The sequence below is a fragment of the Leptodactylus fuscus genome, chromosome 8 (genome assembly GCF_031893055.1).
Source record: "Leptodactylus fuscus isolate aLepFus1 chromosome 8, aLepFus1.hap2, whole genome shotgun sequence".
Classification (NCBI taxonomy): domain Eukaryota; kingdom Metazoa; phylum Chordata; class Amphibia; order Anura; family Leptodactylidae; genus Leptodactylus; species Leptodactylus fuscus.
In genome coordinates this window covers 20,389,337-20,404,539 of record NC_134272.1, presented here as the reverse complement: position 1 = coordinate 20,404,539, position 15,203 = coordinate 20,389,337, and the positions used below count along the sequence as shown (strand labels likewise).

General features: G+C 48.0%; 1 protein-coding gene across 1 annotated transcript; it reads left to right on the top strand.

Annotated features, from left to right (window-relative positions):
- The first annotated feature begins 6,036 nt into the window (after positions 1-6,036).
- Positions 6,037-13,666, top strand: STX4 (syntaxin 4). The gene is made up of 10 exons (XM_075285560.1): positions 6,037-6,132; positions 7,613-7,711; positions 7,806-7,905; positions 9,226-9,300; positions 9,418-9,482; positions 9,585-9,693; positions 9,843-9,916; positions 12,178-12,315; positions 12,508-12,618; positions 12,695-13,666. Exons 1-10 carry the CDS (start codon positions 6,103-6,105, stop codon positions 12,773-12,775), a joined length of 882 nt encoding a protein of 293 aa, XP_075141661.1. The 5' UTR covers positions 6,037-6,102; the 3' UTR covers positions 12,776-13,666.
- Positions 13,667-15,203: the final 1,537 nt, after the last annotated feature.

The following is a 15,203-nucleotide window of genomic DNA, read 5'->3' as shown; positions in this document are numbered from 1 at the left end:
TTGCAGATGGCTCAACAGTTCAGACAAAGGGAGATTATTCTTCCATTTACTTACAATATATAAACATAGTGCTTGTCACATAATACAACATATTGTGCTGACCCCTGCCCTGTCCAGGGCATGATCAGTGTGCTATATAGCCTCACCGATTACTGTCTTTTAACTGCATATTCCTATATAACATTGTTGAACTACCGCTCCTATAATGCCCCCTTCCACTAAAGCAAAAGGAACCTTAGGGGGTCCATAAGCACTGGCATCAGTATTGAGATTGGCCATAAGCCAAGGAGACGCCATATAACCCTAACCACACTAAGGTGGATTAAACTCCTTAGCCCCTGTAACCATCACTATCAAGAATTCGCTGTAGGGATGAGGTAGGGGCCCGGACAAAAGATTGCACCGCAAGACTTTAGTTACGCCACTGGGCGCCTACATAGGCAAATAACTATTGTTCACTTCCTAGTTTGGCTCTGTATCTTGATTGTTTTCTTTGCTTCATACTGACCCCTGGTTTGTTTGTTTTTTGGATTCTCTATTGTCTACTAATTTTGCTTGTGACATGCCTATTTGGATTTTTGACCCTTGGCCTGTTCGGACTTTTTGTCCTTGTTGCCTAATTTGGTCTCTGATGTCCTCTCCTGGTCCTGGCCCGTGCCTGTACTACTAGTCTCTTGTCACCACTCCACTGTGTAAGTTAATAGTGGGTTTTGTTTTGGTTCCAGTTAACAATGCGTTTATTATTGGTACATCTCCCTACTACTCCCAGATTCAGCAAAAGTCCATCCAGCTTTGCGGCAGGTTCTGGTGAAGGTTTCTGGGGGTCTGTCTTGGCTCGCACAACTGAGTTGGTGTGATTTGAAACGCAACCAATGGAAATAAGACTCTGAAGTGATACTTTGAGAAGTTACAACCTGGTTGCAACCTTATAAATAAAGGAGCTTGACAAACCCACAGTGGGAATCTTGCTGAGAGCCACACCCGATAGTGGGCACCTTTATTTCTTCTAATTCACTAGCTAGACGTAACTATGTTTTCCCCAAGATGACAATGCCGCATCATCTTCTTCAATAAGGAGTCTGATCCTCATAATCTGATATTTATGGTCTATTCTAAGGAACGGTTATCAATACTTGAGCAGGAAATCCTCAGGAAAAGTGCAAGATCTGTGCAGGACTGTGGAGTCGAGTCAGGGTAAGGGACAAATTTGGGTGGAGTTGAAAGAAAGTTACTGACTTGGACACCAAAATAAAATTATTATTTTAATGATATTAGAGAACTATTAATAATGTATAATTAGTTAGATGTATAGTTTGTTACGTATTATATGACACAATTCTTGATATTACATAATTAAATTCATAGTATGTTACCTATTTACAGTCATAGGAATCAATCACTAGATTTTTAATGACTCAGAAACAAGAACGTTCCTCTATCGAGCTGTGGAAGGAGAGAGGAGTTGGTAGTTTGGCCTACTGACTCCATAGACCTGGAACTGTGACACAAAGTTCATTTCTGTTTCCCCCTCCGTGAGAGTAAGGGTGAATTCACACTGAGTAAACGCTAGCTTATTCTGAACATAAAACACGTTCAGAATAAGCGGCGTCTAAAGCAGCTCCATTCATTTCTATGGGAGCGGGGATACGAGCGCTCCCCATAGAAATGATGGGCTGCTTCTTTCACTCCGTGCAGTCCCATTGAAGTGAATGGGGAGTGCCGGCGTATACGGCAAGCTCTGCTCATGCCGGAGCGTACACGCCGGCACTCCCCATTCACTTCAATGGGACTGCACGGAGTGAAAGAAGCAGCCCATTCACTTCTATGGGGAGCGCTCGTATCCCCGCTCCCATAGAAATGAATGGAGCTGCTTTAGACGCCGCTTATTCTGAACGTGTTTTACGTTCAGAATAAGCTAGCGTTTACTCAGTGTGAATGCACCCTTAAGCTGGAAAACTTTGGTTTTGATATCCAGAGTAGCCACAAAGTCTTCTGAAACTGTTTAAAGGAAGCAGCTGAGGACTCTTCTTACTCTTTCTATGTTAGCGTCTCTGGATTCCTGGAGGTCTGCGGTTTCCGATTGCTTGTTATTTGCTTATATTTTGCAGAAGTGAAGAGAATAAGACAATGGACCATTGTGTAACTGTCCTCTGCTGTGCGCTGTTCACACCTCAGGACTGTGAGCCTTATTGGCAATTTATCCGAGGTGAATATTTCTAAATCCAGACCCTACTCCTTCTATTTCTGGATCTACTCCTACTTCAGAGACCCTGTTCGCAACAATCTCAGCTCCTCTGTACGCAGACTTACTCTTAGGAGTCCTGCTCACACCAAATGACATACTCACACATTTTGCACATTTGAAATCTGATCTCACCAGGGTGCACGTCAGGCCTCCAGACGGAAAACTCCCCCATAGCGAACCTGCCACAACTGACAGCACACTCTGTCTACAACACCGCAGGTCACCCTCCTTCATAGTTCCATGTTCAAAAAGCTGACCCACTCCATTCCAGAAACTCACTCCAACACTCTAGGAGACCCCCTTTCCTCAACTACTACTTTCCTGTCCACCACCAAGTGTACATCAGTCTCTAGTATACTACCCAAGGTGGATCCCAGACACATGTATCTCACTTTCCAACAGGCGTCACACACTGATCATCTACAATCTCTACTACTGGCACCACACTCCTCCCTTTTGTCTTCTCCTAGCCCCGACATGTCACAGTATGGTGGCGTAGGACATCATGGGCACCACCTACATCTCTCCAGCAACTTCTCCTGGGCCTATTTTATTACCCATAATGCCCTCTGTAGCTGGGGGCCCTCCACAGCAACAGCATATTGCAATGTACTGTATGTATATATATATATATATATGTGTGTGTGTGTGTGTGTGTGTGTGTGTGTCAACATTTCCGGTCCAAGTAATCATGTCCACTTTACTTTCTATTGTCTGCGTCCCCAGGCGATACTCAAATTTCAGATCAGTAAGTAATACTGTATATACTGTACAGTACATACAAAGTATAGACAAGCTCATTTACAGAAACAGGCAGCCAATAATAAAGAATATACACTAAAGAGAATACAAATCTAATATACTGTACAGATGTTTTATGGCATTCGCTGTGTATATTTCATCAGACTCTGTATATCACCCTGTATTCCTCCATGCCACAACTGTACAGCTAGGGTGCTGTATTATATGGCTCCAGTACAAGACAGGACTGACTGTATATTGCAGGGCCCCTATTTACCATGTGATCTCTAAAATTCTTATGTGTTCTTATATTGGGGCATTAGGGCCACCTCAGGCTCCAGGGCCCTGCACCAATTACATGGAAATGTCTCTGCACGTTATAGCTCAGCTGATGTCCTGCAGTCTTTAGGTAGGATATCAGCATGTCTGATCCTGTGCAGACAGGACAGAGGAGGAGAGGAGCAGAGGCTGGAGAGAAACAGAGATGCCTGCAAGGGCTGAGGAGTCTGGGGAGCAGTAGGAGATTATAATATGGATGTTTTGTCAGCCGCCCACAGTCCAAGGATCCTGGAAGGTCCATGGCTGCCCAAGTCTCTCACCAGTTTTGTGTATGTGACTTCAAAGTGCTCAGTTATGGCAGTAAAAAGTTACATGTACCTGTAAATAATTGCATTAGTGCATGTACTCTTCCTATAAGCAAGGGGGCAACATCATAGTGTGGGCAGTGTGTGCCTACTCCTGGTATAGTGAAGGAGCCTGCTTTCCTACCAGGGTATGTTCATATGGCAGAATTTTTCCTAGCAGATATGAACATCTTCAAGAATTTGGAGCTGAAACTTTCTGCTTGACCAAATTCTGCACCTGCCGGGCAGAGTTTTCTGCCTTTCATTTATTTCAATGGGAGTTATTAGACAGAATCCACATGAAGATCGAGCATGACACTAATTTAATTAGCCATCTGAAAAATTAGCTCGAGGAAAACGTTAGCATCTGCCTCCCACTAAACTTAGTGGAGGCTGGTTTCAGGTGGAGTACGGTACAGATTTTGAGGTGTAATCCACCTTAAAGTCAGTGTGATGTTCAACAATTGATTTTACTCATCCAATCCCTGGGTGTGGCAGAATCCCAGGTGCAAGTGCAACAAACAGGGGGTTTTGGAGGGGCCTGCAGGTGACAAAGGAGTCCAGGGGTGGGAACAGGATCTGCAGGGGATTAAGAAGTTTAGGGGTTGGGTATAAAAGATCTGCAGAGGGCTGAAGAGTCCAGGGGGTGGGCATAAAAGGTCTGCAGAGGACTGAGGAGTCCAGGGGGTGGGCATAAAAGGTCTGCAGAGGACTGAGGAGTCCAGGGGGTGGGTATAAAAGGTCTGGGGAGTCCCGGGGGTGGGTATAAAAGGTCTGCAGAGGACTGAAGAGTGCAGGGGGTGGGCATAAAAGGTCTGCAGAGGACTGAGGAGTCCAGGGGGTGGGTATAAAAGGTCTGCAGAGGACTGAGGAGTCCAGGGGGTGGGTATAAAAGGTCTGCAGAGATCTGAGGAGTCCCGGGGGTGGGCATAAATGGTCTGCAGAGATCTGAGGAGTCCAGGGGGTGGGCATAAATGGTCTGCAGAGGACTGAGGAGTCCAGGGGGTGGGTATAAAAGGTCTGGGGAGTCCAGGGGGTGGGTATAAAAGGTCTGCAGAGGACTGAGGAGTCCAGGGGGTGGGTATAAAAGGTCTGCAGAGATCTGAGGAGTCCAGGGGGTGGGCATAAATGGTCTGCAGAGATCTGAGGAGTCCAGGGGGTGGGTATAAAAGGTCTGCAGAGGACTGAGGAGTCCAGGGGGTGGGTATAAAAGGTCTGGGGAGTCCAGGGGGTGGGTATAAAAGGTCTGCAGAGGACTGAGGAGTCCAGGGGGTGGGTATAAAAGGTCTGCAGAGGACTGAGGAGTCCAGGGGGTGGGTATAAAAGGTCTGCAGAGATTCGAGGAGTCCATGGGGTGGGTATAAAAGGTCTGCAGAGGACTGAGGAGTCCAGGAGGTGGGTATAAAAGGTCTGCAGAGGACTGAGGAGTCCAGGGGGTGGGTATAAAAGGTCTGCAGAGGACTGAGGAGTCCAGGGGGTGGGTATAAAAGGTCTGCAGAGGACTGAGGAGTCCAGGGGGTGGGTATAAAAGGTCTGCAGAGGACTGAGGAGTCCAGGGGGTGGGTATAAAAGGTCTGCAGAGGACTGAGGAGTCCAGGGGGTGGGTATAAAAGGTCTGCAGAGGACTGAGGAGTCCAGGGGGTGGGTATAAAAGGTCTGCAGAGGACTGAGGAGTCCAGGGGGTGGGTATAAAAGGTCTGCAGAGGACTGAGGAGTCCAGGGGGTGGGTATAAAAGGTCTGCAGAGGACTGAGGAGTCCAGGGGGTGGTTATAAAAGGACTGCAGAGGACTGAGGAGTCCAGGGGGTGGGTATAAATGGACTGCAGAGGACTGAGTAGCCCAGGGGGTGGGTATAAATGGACTGCAGAGGACTGAGGAGTCCAGGGGGTGGGTATAAATGGACTGCAGAGGACTGAGGAGTCCAGGGGGTGGGTATAAAAGGTCTGCAGAGGTATAGACAAGTCCACAAGGGATAGAGAGCACACAGGAGTCCGCAGTGAATTGAGGAGTCCAGGGGGCAGTCCTAAGGAGAGGTCATTAATACCTAAATCTCAGAAAACCCATTTTTCTCAGTCGGTACCCAAGCAGGTAACCGAGCTTGATATATAATTGTTCAACCGGTATTATTATAACCGATAAGCTCCGCCATGTACATCACACACTGGTCCTCAGGATGCCTGACATAGTATTCCTATGTCTCACACATAAGAAGTCTTTAAGACTTTAGGACTTGCCTTCTATCCACCATCTCCATGTGTATTATTACAGGAGCTGAGACATTAGAGCCGCTTTATATAGTGAGCGCTCCGGTCCTCCAGTGTCCCGGCATGCCCCGCGCCGACACTCCCTCTCCCCCTCTCTTATCTCCTCTATGGCGCTTCTGCCGCAGGAAGGTGCAGTGGGCGTGACCGGGGCGGAGCATGCGCAGAAGTGGTGGAAGTGGCAGAAAGTTGTGAGAACTGAAGTGTCTTGAAAGATCTACCCAGCGGCAGAATGAGGGACCGGACCAAGGAGCTGAACGAGGTGAGTGACAGCTGCGAGGGGACTACAAGTGCCAGCAAACCCAGCCGGCACCATTATAGCTGTCTGCACTGATGACTGAGGCTGAATGGCTTACTCGGGTGGTTCAGGGAGACATAGTCCAACAAGTGGTGATTTAGAATTACATATCCCAGCATGTCCCGCTCAGGTGTTGTAGGACTACATATCCCAGCATGTCCCGGTCCGGTGTTGTAGGGCTATATATCCCAGCATGTCCCGGTCCGGTGTTGTAGGACTACATATCCCAGCATGTCCCTGTCCGGTGTTGTAGGACTACATATCCCAGCATGTCCCGCTCAGGTGTTGTAGGACTACATATCCCAGCATGTCCCGCTCAGGTGTTGTAGGACTACATATCCCAGCATGTCCCGGTCCGGTGTTGTAGGACTACATATCCCAGCATGTCCCGCTCAGGTGTTGTAGGGCTATATATCCCAGCATGTCCCGCTCAGGTGTTGTAGGACTACATATCTCAGCATGTCCCGCTCAGGTGTTGTAGGACTACATGTCCCAGCATGTCCCGCTCAGGTGTTGTAGGACTACATATCCCAGCATGTCCCGCTCAGGTGTATCATAGCAATAATAAAGATGTCAGAGGGATGTTTGGCGCCCCCTCAGGGTCTAGGGCACGGTAGTGATTGCTTCCTCTGCACCCCCTATAGCCCCTGCTCTCCAGGGTTTGCACATCTTTAGACTTCTTGTTGCCCTTTTGCACAACCAAAATATTTAATATGTTGTTCCCCAAAATGATCACAATGTCTTCTATATCCAGAGGCTACACCGACAAGTGTCCTGACCCACAACTGAGGGTATGTTACAGTGTATCCAGTCTAGACAATCCTCTGTCATTGGACTGATATGTGTTACTTACACTGAAACATTGTAACAGACTACGAGGACATGAGAGCTTTGTGTAGCTGATGTCTTATATAACAGAGGGTTGTCCAGACTGGATTCGCTGTGGGAAGTATTAGGTCAGGATAGATCTTCAGCCCCTAAATTTAAGTAATACATTTGCCCGTTCCAAAAAATAGTGAAGAAGGTGCAGAACAGTATACAGAATAACCCTGATCTAAAAGACCCGGCCCTTTAAGAAAAACAAAAAACTGTGTCACCAAGTGACAGGGTCCTGGGAGTGATGGGGGAATTCTTGTGTGTTCGCCTCACACTCATTGTGACTCTCTGTATGGGTAAGTGCCAGGGGGCCCTCTTGTGGTTGAAGGGGTGTTTGGTGGGGTCACTCTTGTGACTGGAAAGTGCCCTCTTGTGGTTGGAACAGTAGTTAGTGGGTCTGCTATTGTGGTTGGTGGGTGCCCTGCTGTGGCTGACAGGCACCCCCTTGTGGTTATAGGGGTTGTTGGTGGCTGCCCTTTTCTGGTTGGAGTGGGGGTGACAGGTTAGGTCACCACGGTGGTCTGCGGGCAACCTCTTCAAGACTACATGTGACCCCTTTTTCTTTTAGGGTGACAGTGACTCTGAGGCCGATGAACAGAAAATTTTCATCCCGATGACCAATGGCGGCAGCGATGAATCCGAGACCGACTACCAGTTCTTTAAGATGGTAACGTGTGTTGTCATTTCTCCTTGATGCAATTTTATATGGCGGCCCGCAGGGGGCGCCTCTCCTGTCCTCACTCCTTTCTCTGTGTTCTTAGGTTCGGGAGATCCGGGAATCTATGATGGTCCTGAGCAACAAAGTAACTGAGCTGGAGACCAATCAGGTGAAGATCCTGAGCCAGCCACTACCGGAGGACAGTAAGTGACAGCATTGGACCGGCCGCAATGACGATTGGGCTGTCAACTATGACCTGTGACCTTGAGTAGTCACTGACTGACCGCTCATCACATGACCATGTGCTCCACCTGTGACCACATTATGATGACCCTATGCCCATGACCCCTGACTAGTCACTGACTGACTGCTCATCATGTGACCCTCACACGTTACCCATGAGTACATTGCAATTAAGACTCGTGACCCTGACTCCTGAGTACTGTATGGCGGTAGTGCACTCACATCACCAGGGAACTTTTTGGTGATGAAAATTTTGGAGAACCCAAAAAATTTCAGGTTTAGCTGAAACCGAAATTTTTGTAAAGTTTGTAGAGTCCACTATGGAATATTATAACGTGTGGAGCCACAACGGGACATTATATTGTATGCTCTATGGGACTTTATTCTTAAAGGGGATTTCCAGGAATTGGATAAACTCTGAAGGGCCTGGTGCAAAAGTAACATTAAATAAACCTAAAAAAAAGAAAAAAAATCAAAAACATACTCGCCTGTTACTGGTGCGCTGACGCCTGCCACCGCAGCCCAATCCGTTGCGCACGTTGCCTACTTCTCCAGAAGCCTTGCACCTCACATGGCCACTAAGGGGGCATTCACACTACGTAACGCCAGCGTGTATCACAGCCGTACACGCCGGCGTTACAGCAGGGCTGCCGAACACTTCTCATTCATTTCTATGGGAGCCGGCATACGAGCGCTCCCCATAGAAATGAATGGGCTGCTTCTTTCACTGCGAGCGCTCCCATTGAAGTGAATAGGAAGTGTCGGCGTGTACGGCTCGGCATGAGCAGAGCTAGCCGTACACGCGGGCACTTCCCATTCACTTCAATGGGACTGCTCGCAGTGAAAGAAGCAGCCCATTCATTTCTATGGGGAGCGCTCGTATGCCGGCTCCCATAGAAATGAATGAGAAGTGTTCGGCAGCCCTGCTGTAACGCCGGCGTTTACGGCTGTGATACACGCTGGCGTTACGTAGTGTGAATGCAGCCTTAAGACTACTCAGCAGCCTAATTTGGCCTCAGTGGCCATGTGGGGCGGAGGGCTTCTGAGTGACTAGTCGCTGACTGGCCACTGATCACATGACCCTGCACTCTTCCATGGTAACTGTCCTTCTAGCGCTCACTTCCATCGAGTATATTTCAGTACTGACTGGTCGCACTGTTCTGACCATTAGACCTATTTAGTCCATGTGTGTGGGTTCACTCTAGGGGGCGCAGGTCACCAAAAGTCTTACTCCTAGGACCCTTGGGGGCTCAATTTGTCTTTTTTGTGTCTCTTTTTAGATATGAAGAAAGACCTACAGTCTCTGCGGGAGGAGATTAAACGCTTAGCAAAGGAAATCCGTGGCAAACTGCAGCGTGAGTGCACAGGGATGGGTCAGTCTGGGGTTAGAAGTGGGTATTGTTGGGTGTGAGGCTGCAGCAATGTCTTCCTCTGTATCTCGTTGTCTCACTGCGGTTTCTCCTCTATTACAGTCATTGAGATAAAGGATGAGGAGGAGGTCAGAGGGTCGGTCCATCTGAGGATGAAGAAGACGCAGGTATGTTCCATGTATCCTGCATGTGTGGTAGTTTTCTGTTCATCCATTGTCCCGGGGTGCAGGACATCGGGTTCATTTAATGACTTGCCTCTCCTCTTGCAGCACTCTGTATTGTCGCAACAATTTATCGACATCCTAAACCGGTGTAACATGGTGCAGACCCAGTACAGAGACAGCAACGTGAAGCGGATCAAGCGGCAACTCCAGATCAGTATGTGCCTATGGGTGGAGACATCTTGTGTATGATGGGGGTAGTAGTCATTGATGTTCCTTATAGTAATTCTTCATGTGACCGGTTTATGTTTGGGGCTGGAGTGACGGCTCGAGGACACTGTTAACTTTCCTGTTGTTGTCTCATAGCTGGACACAGCGTTACTGATGAGCAGTTTGATGAGATGCTGGAGAGCGGACAGACGGATGTGTTTACCTGCAATGTAAGAGGGGGTGGCGGGTACAGAGGAACTGGGGTATAGTGCGGATGGGGAAGGGGAGGGGAGAATCTTGGCTGTGGTTAATGTCAGTCTATAGTGAGGAATGTGAGGACCAGAAGAAGTGGTGATTGATGGAGAATGCAGAGGCTAGAAGGGGTGTTGGTGGAGGAAGCAGGAAATAGAAGGGCTGTCGGTGGAAGATGCTTTAATTCTTGCGGTGTCGATGATTGGTGAAGGATGCGGACGCTAGAGAGCTGTAATTGAATGTTGGAGAATGGAAGGAATAGAATGGATTTTGGGGATTGGTGGATGCATGGATTAGGGAATTGTTGGTGATTGAAGGAGGATGCAACAGCTAGATCAGTGATTGGAGAAAGATGCTAGAGAGGTTCCTGATTGGTGGAGTATGCAGAAGCTATAGAGGTGTCAGTGATGGTCGGTGGAGGATGGTGGAGCTATAGAGGTGTCGGTGATGATTGGTGTAGTATGCAGAAGCTATAGAGGTGTCAGTGATGGTCGGTGGAGGATACTGGAGCTATAGAGGTGTCGGTGATGATCGGTGGGGGATGGTGGAGCTATAGAGGTGTCGGTGATGGTCGGTGGAGGATACTGGAGCTATAGAGGTGTCGGTGATGATCGGTGGGGGATGGTGGAGCTATAGAGGTGTCGGTGATGATCGGTGGAGGATGCTGTAGCTATAGAGGTGTCGGTGATGATTGGTGGAGGATGCTGGAGCTATAGAGGTGTCGGTGATGATTGTTGGAGGATGCTGGAGCTATAGAGGTGTCGGTGATGATCGGTGGGGGATGGTGGAGCTATAGAGGTGTCGGTGATGATTGGTGGAGGATGCTGTAGCTATAGAGGTGTCGGTGATGATTGGTGGAGGATGCTGGAGCTATAGAGGTGTCGGTGATGATTGGTGGAGGATGCTGGAGCTATAGAGGTGTCGGTGATCGGTGCGGGATGGTGGAGCTATAGAGGTGTCGGTGATGATTGGTGGAGGATGCTGTAGCTATAGAGGTGTTGGTGATGATTGGTGGAGGATGCTGGAGCTATAGAGGTGTCGGTGATGATCGGTGGGGGATGGTGGAGCTATAGAGGTGTCGGTGATGATCGGTGGGGGATGGTGGAGCTATAGAGGTGTCGGTGATGATTGGTGGAGGATGCTGTAGCTATAGAGGTGTCGGTGATTATCGATGGGGGATGGTGGAGCTATAGAGGTGTCGGTGATGATCGGTGGAGGATGCTGGAGCTATAGAGGTGTCGGTAATAATCGGTGGGGGATGCTGGAGCTATAGAGGTGTCGGTGATGATCGGTGGAGGTTGCTGGAGCTATAGAGGTGTCGGTGATGATCGGTGGAGGATGCTGGAGCTATAGAGGTGTCGGTGATGATTGGTGGAGGATGCTGGAGCTATAGAGGTGTCGGTGATGATTGGTGGAGGATGCTGGAGCTATAGAGGTGTCGGTGATGATTGGTGGAGGATGCTGGAGCTATAGAGGTGTCGGTGATGATTGGTGGAGGATGCTGGAGCTATAGAGGTGTCGGTGATGATCGGTGGGGGATGGTGGAGCTATAGAGGTGTCGGTGATGATCGGTGGGGGATGCTGGAGCTATAGAGGTGTCGGTAATAATCGGTGGGGGATGGTGGAGCTATAGAGGTGTCGGTGATGATCGGTGGAGGATGCTGGAGCTATAGAGGTGTCGGTGATGATTGGTGGAGGATGCTGGAGCTATAGAGGTGTCGGTGATTATCGATGGGGGATGGTGGAGCTATAGAGGTGTCGGTGATGATCGGTGGAGGATGCTGGAGCTATAGAGGTGTCGGTGATGATCGGTGGGGGATGGTGGAGCTATAGAGGTGTCGTGATGATCGGTGGAGGATGCTGGAGCTATAGAGGTGTCGGTGATGATCGGTGGAGGATGCTGGAGCTATAGAGGTGTCGGTGATGATTGGTGGAGGATGCTGGAGCTATAGAGGTGTCGGTGATGATCGGTGGAGGATGCTGGAGCAATACAGATGTTAGTGATCGGTGGAAGATTCTGGAGCAATACAGATGTTAGTGATGATCGGTGTTAGATTCTGGAGCTATAGAGGTGTCAGTGATGATCGGTGGGGGATGGTGGATCTAGAAGGGTGTTGATGATTGGTGGACGATGTGAGTGCTAGAATGGTGTTGATGATTGGTGGAGGATGTTTTCCGCTTGAGGATAGTTTTTGTTGATAGCTGGAGGTTGAAGTGACTGGTGGGCATCTCTCTGCAGATCCTGAAGGACACACAAGTGACCAAACAGGCCCTAAATGAAATTGAAGCACGTCACGATGAGATCCTGAAACTGGAGAAAAGCATTGTGGAACTTCATGATATGTTCATGTACCTCGCCATGGAGGTGGAAGCACAGGTGATATATGTGTCTATAGATGGAGCTGAAAACTAGGACAGGACTGGCCAAAATAATTTGGGAGATGGGCAGGGTGGTGGGTGGGTGAACCTGGTACCAGCAGTTTATGAACAGATCTTTCTCTGGCTCTTCCCTTCCCGTGTTCTCTCTTTACATTGTCCTGACTTTCTTCTGACTCTTGGCCCATCTCAGGGGGAGACGGTAGACAACATTGAGAAGAATATTTTACATTCCACCGATTATGTAGAAAAAGCCAAGAAGCAGCTGGGGCAGGCGGTGGAAAACAAGCAGAAGGCCCGTAAGGTGAGTACCGGCCTGTGACTTGTGTGATATCTTCTGTCTCCAACGTGTTTTACACCCCCGTTTCTTTTCCCTGTAGAAGAAGGTCTACATCGCTATCTGCTTGGCCATTTTCCTCATTGTCATCATCCTCATCGTCACCGTGTCTCTCACGACCTGAAAGGAGATGAGTAGACGATGATCCCATGGACCCCCCACCCATATATATCTGTATTATACTGGATGCCGTCCCGATCCCCACAGCTGCCACCGACAAGGTTCTTTACTGGTTGAACTGTGCGGCTTCTGAATACAGGGCCAGTGGTTTCCGGTGTGGCTGAGGGATGGTAACTGAACCCCTGTGGTGACCTAATACCGACACTATGTGCGTTTTCCAAGTGTGCCTTATACTTTACTATTATATTGTATATCTGTGTGAGGAGTGTGGCCGCCATTACTGTTTATGCATAGACACGATAGCTCGGCCCCAGCTCTCATGACTGGAGGTCAGGCCCATGACCTGCCCCCTGCTGGTGTCCAGGTGTCTCTGGTGCTGGATCCTGCTCAGAGTCTGTCAACACTGTGGACTGTATTGTAGGACATAACGTGTCCTCTATACCCCACTTCTGCACATTGACTGGACAGTATAACCACAACATCTCACACACAGCACAAGCAGAATTGTGAATACAGCTCTGGCTGTAGTTTGCCGTCTCATCTCACCTGTCATAGACTTTGTCCCGCTTACTGCCAGAGGAGATTGCACTTTGTTTTTATCTTGACCCCCACTAATGGCAGCATCTTTTGCTAATTTGAGGCTCAATTTATTCTACTTGCCCTGGTGCTACCTATGCATTGACTGCCGGTCTCACTGAACATCCAAGTGACAGCGCCAGTCTGCGTCTTCACGGTTTAATGCTGGACTTCTGTGTCCGTGGAGCTCAACCCTTGTCCTGACCGCTCCACCCGGTTTTCTTTTTATAAAGATCATGTATTAAATAAACTATTAATATAACATCGAGGCTCCTCCGCTGTGAACGAGCCGGTCACCATGTCTGTTATTCAAAATGGCAATGGGGGAAAAAAAATAAAAAATCAACTGTTATAGGATGATAATGACTGATCAATGGCCTCCGCTCCTTAAAGGGGTGAATAAGGCCTGGGCTGCACTACTGCAATATCCTAACATATGCCCCCTAACTTCTACCAGACCCTACATCAGGGGTAGGGAACATGCGGCTCTCCAGCTGTTGCAAAACTACATCTCCCAGCATGCATACTTGCTGTGCTGTTCTTGGAACTCTCATGGAAGTGAATGGAGCATGCTGGGAGTTGTAGTTTCACAGCATCTGGAGAGCTGAAGGTTCCCTACCCCTGCCCTACATTGTTGTAGAGACTACACATTGCTCCCCCCACATCCATGTCAATACTGCACCAGGAGGGGCAACACGGTGGCTCAGTGTTTAGCACTGCAGCCTTGCAGCGCTGGAGTCCTGGGTTTGAATCCCACCAGGAACAACATCTGCAAGGAGTTTGTATGTTCTCCCTGTGTTTGCGGGGATTTCCTCCCATTCTACAAAGACATACTGATAGGGAACAAAAATGTACATTGTGATCCCTATATGGGCCTCACAATCTACAAAAAAAGTTACTGCACCAGGATACAGAACAGGGAGAAAAATACTGTCCTTGGGATTTCTCAGTAGTGCAGCCTCAAAATCTCGGCCTTTACCTGATCAGCTCAGCACAGAATGGTGTCTGATATTCACTTCTCTTTTCCAAGTCATCCAATCATTCATAGCCATTTGGGAAAATCTGTGGCAACAAATATGGCTTTTAAATGGTAAAATCGGCCTAGTAACATAGTGACTGTTGAACCAGGTGATTTGCTATTCAGAAGTCAAAGAAAATTGGATGACCATCCTGCAGAAGCTTCAAAAGGTGGCCATTCAAGCGGTTCACACAGCTTTCCCGGAATCGGAGACAAGTAAGCCGTTGATCTATAGAAGTGATAACACTATAACTGATGGAGAGGACTTTGGGGATTTTATTAAGTGGGGACGAATCTTTAATAATCTGAATTGTGTTCAAATCCAGTCTCAGAACATGACCTGCAGGATAAACGCATAATGTCTGCTCTGTATAAACAACTTCTATATAGGACTGTAGACATTAGACATGATCAATCAACGTCTGCTCTCTATAAACAGGATATATATATATATATATATATATATATATATATACACACACACACACACACACACGTATATATAGAGAGACATCTACACATACACCTAGGTAGAGGTACACATTCGACATGACCAATCCATTCCGCAGGATCAACTAGTCAGGTCTTCTCTTTAATTTTTTATATATATATATATATATATATATATATATATATATATATATATATAGCTATGAGGATGTACAAATGGCCAATCAATCTCAAAGGATTGACTGGTTAGGTCTGCCCTGTATAGATTGCACATTCCAGTGAGCGCCCTCTATTGGTTTGCAACACTGAGGCACCTGACTTCCTAATTACATCATGGAAGGCAGATTTGCATATTCTTCCCATAGTCCCTTGCAAAGTGGAGTGCTAA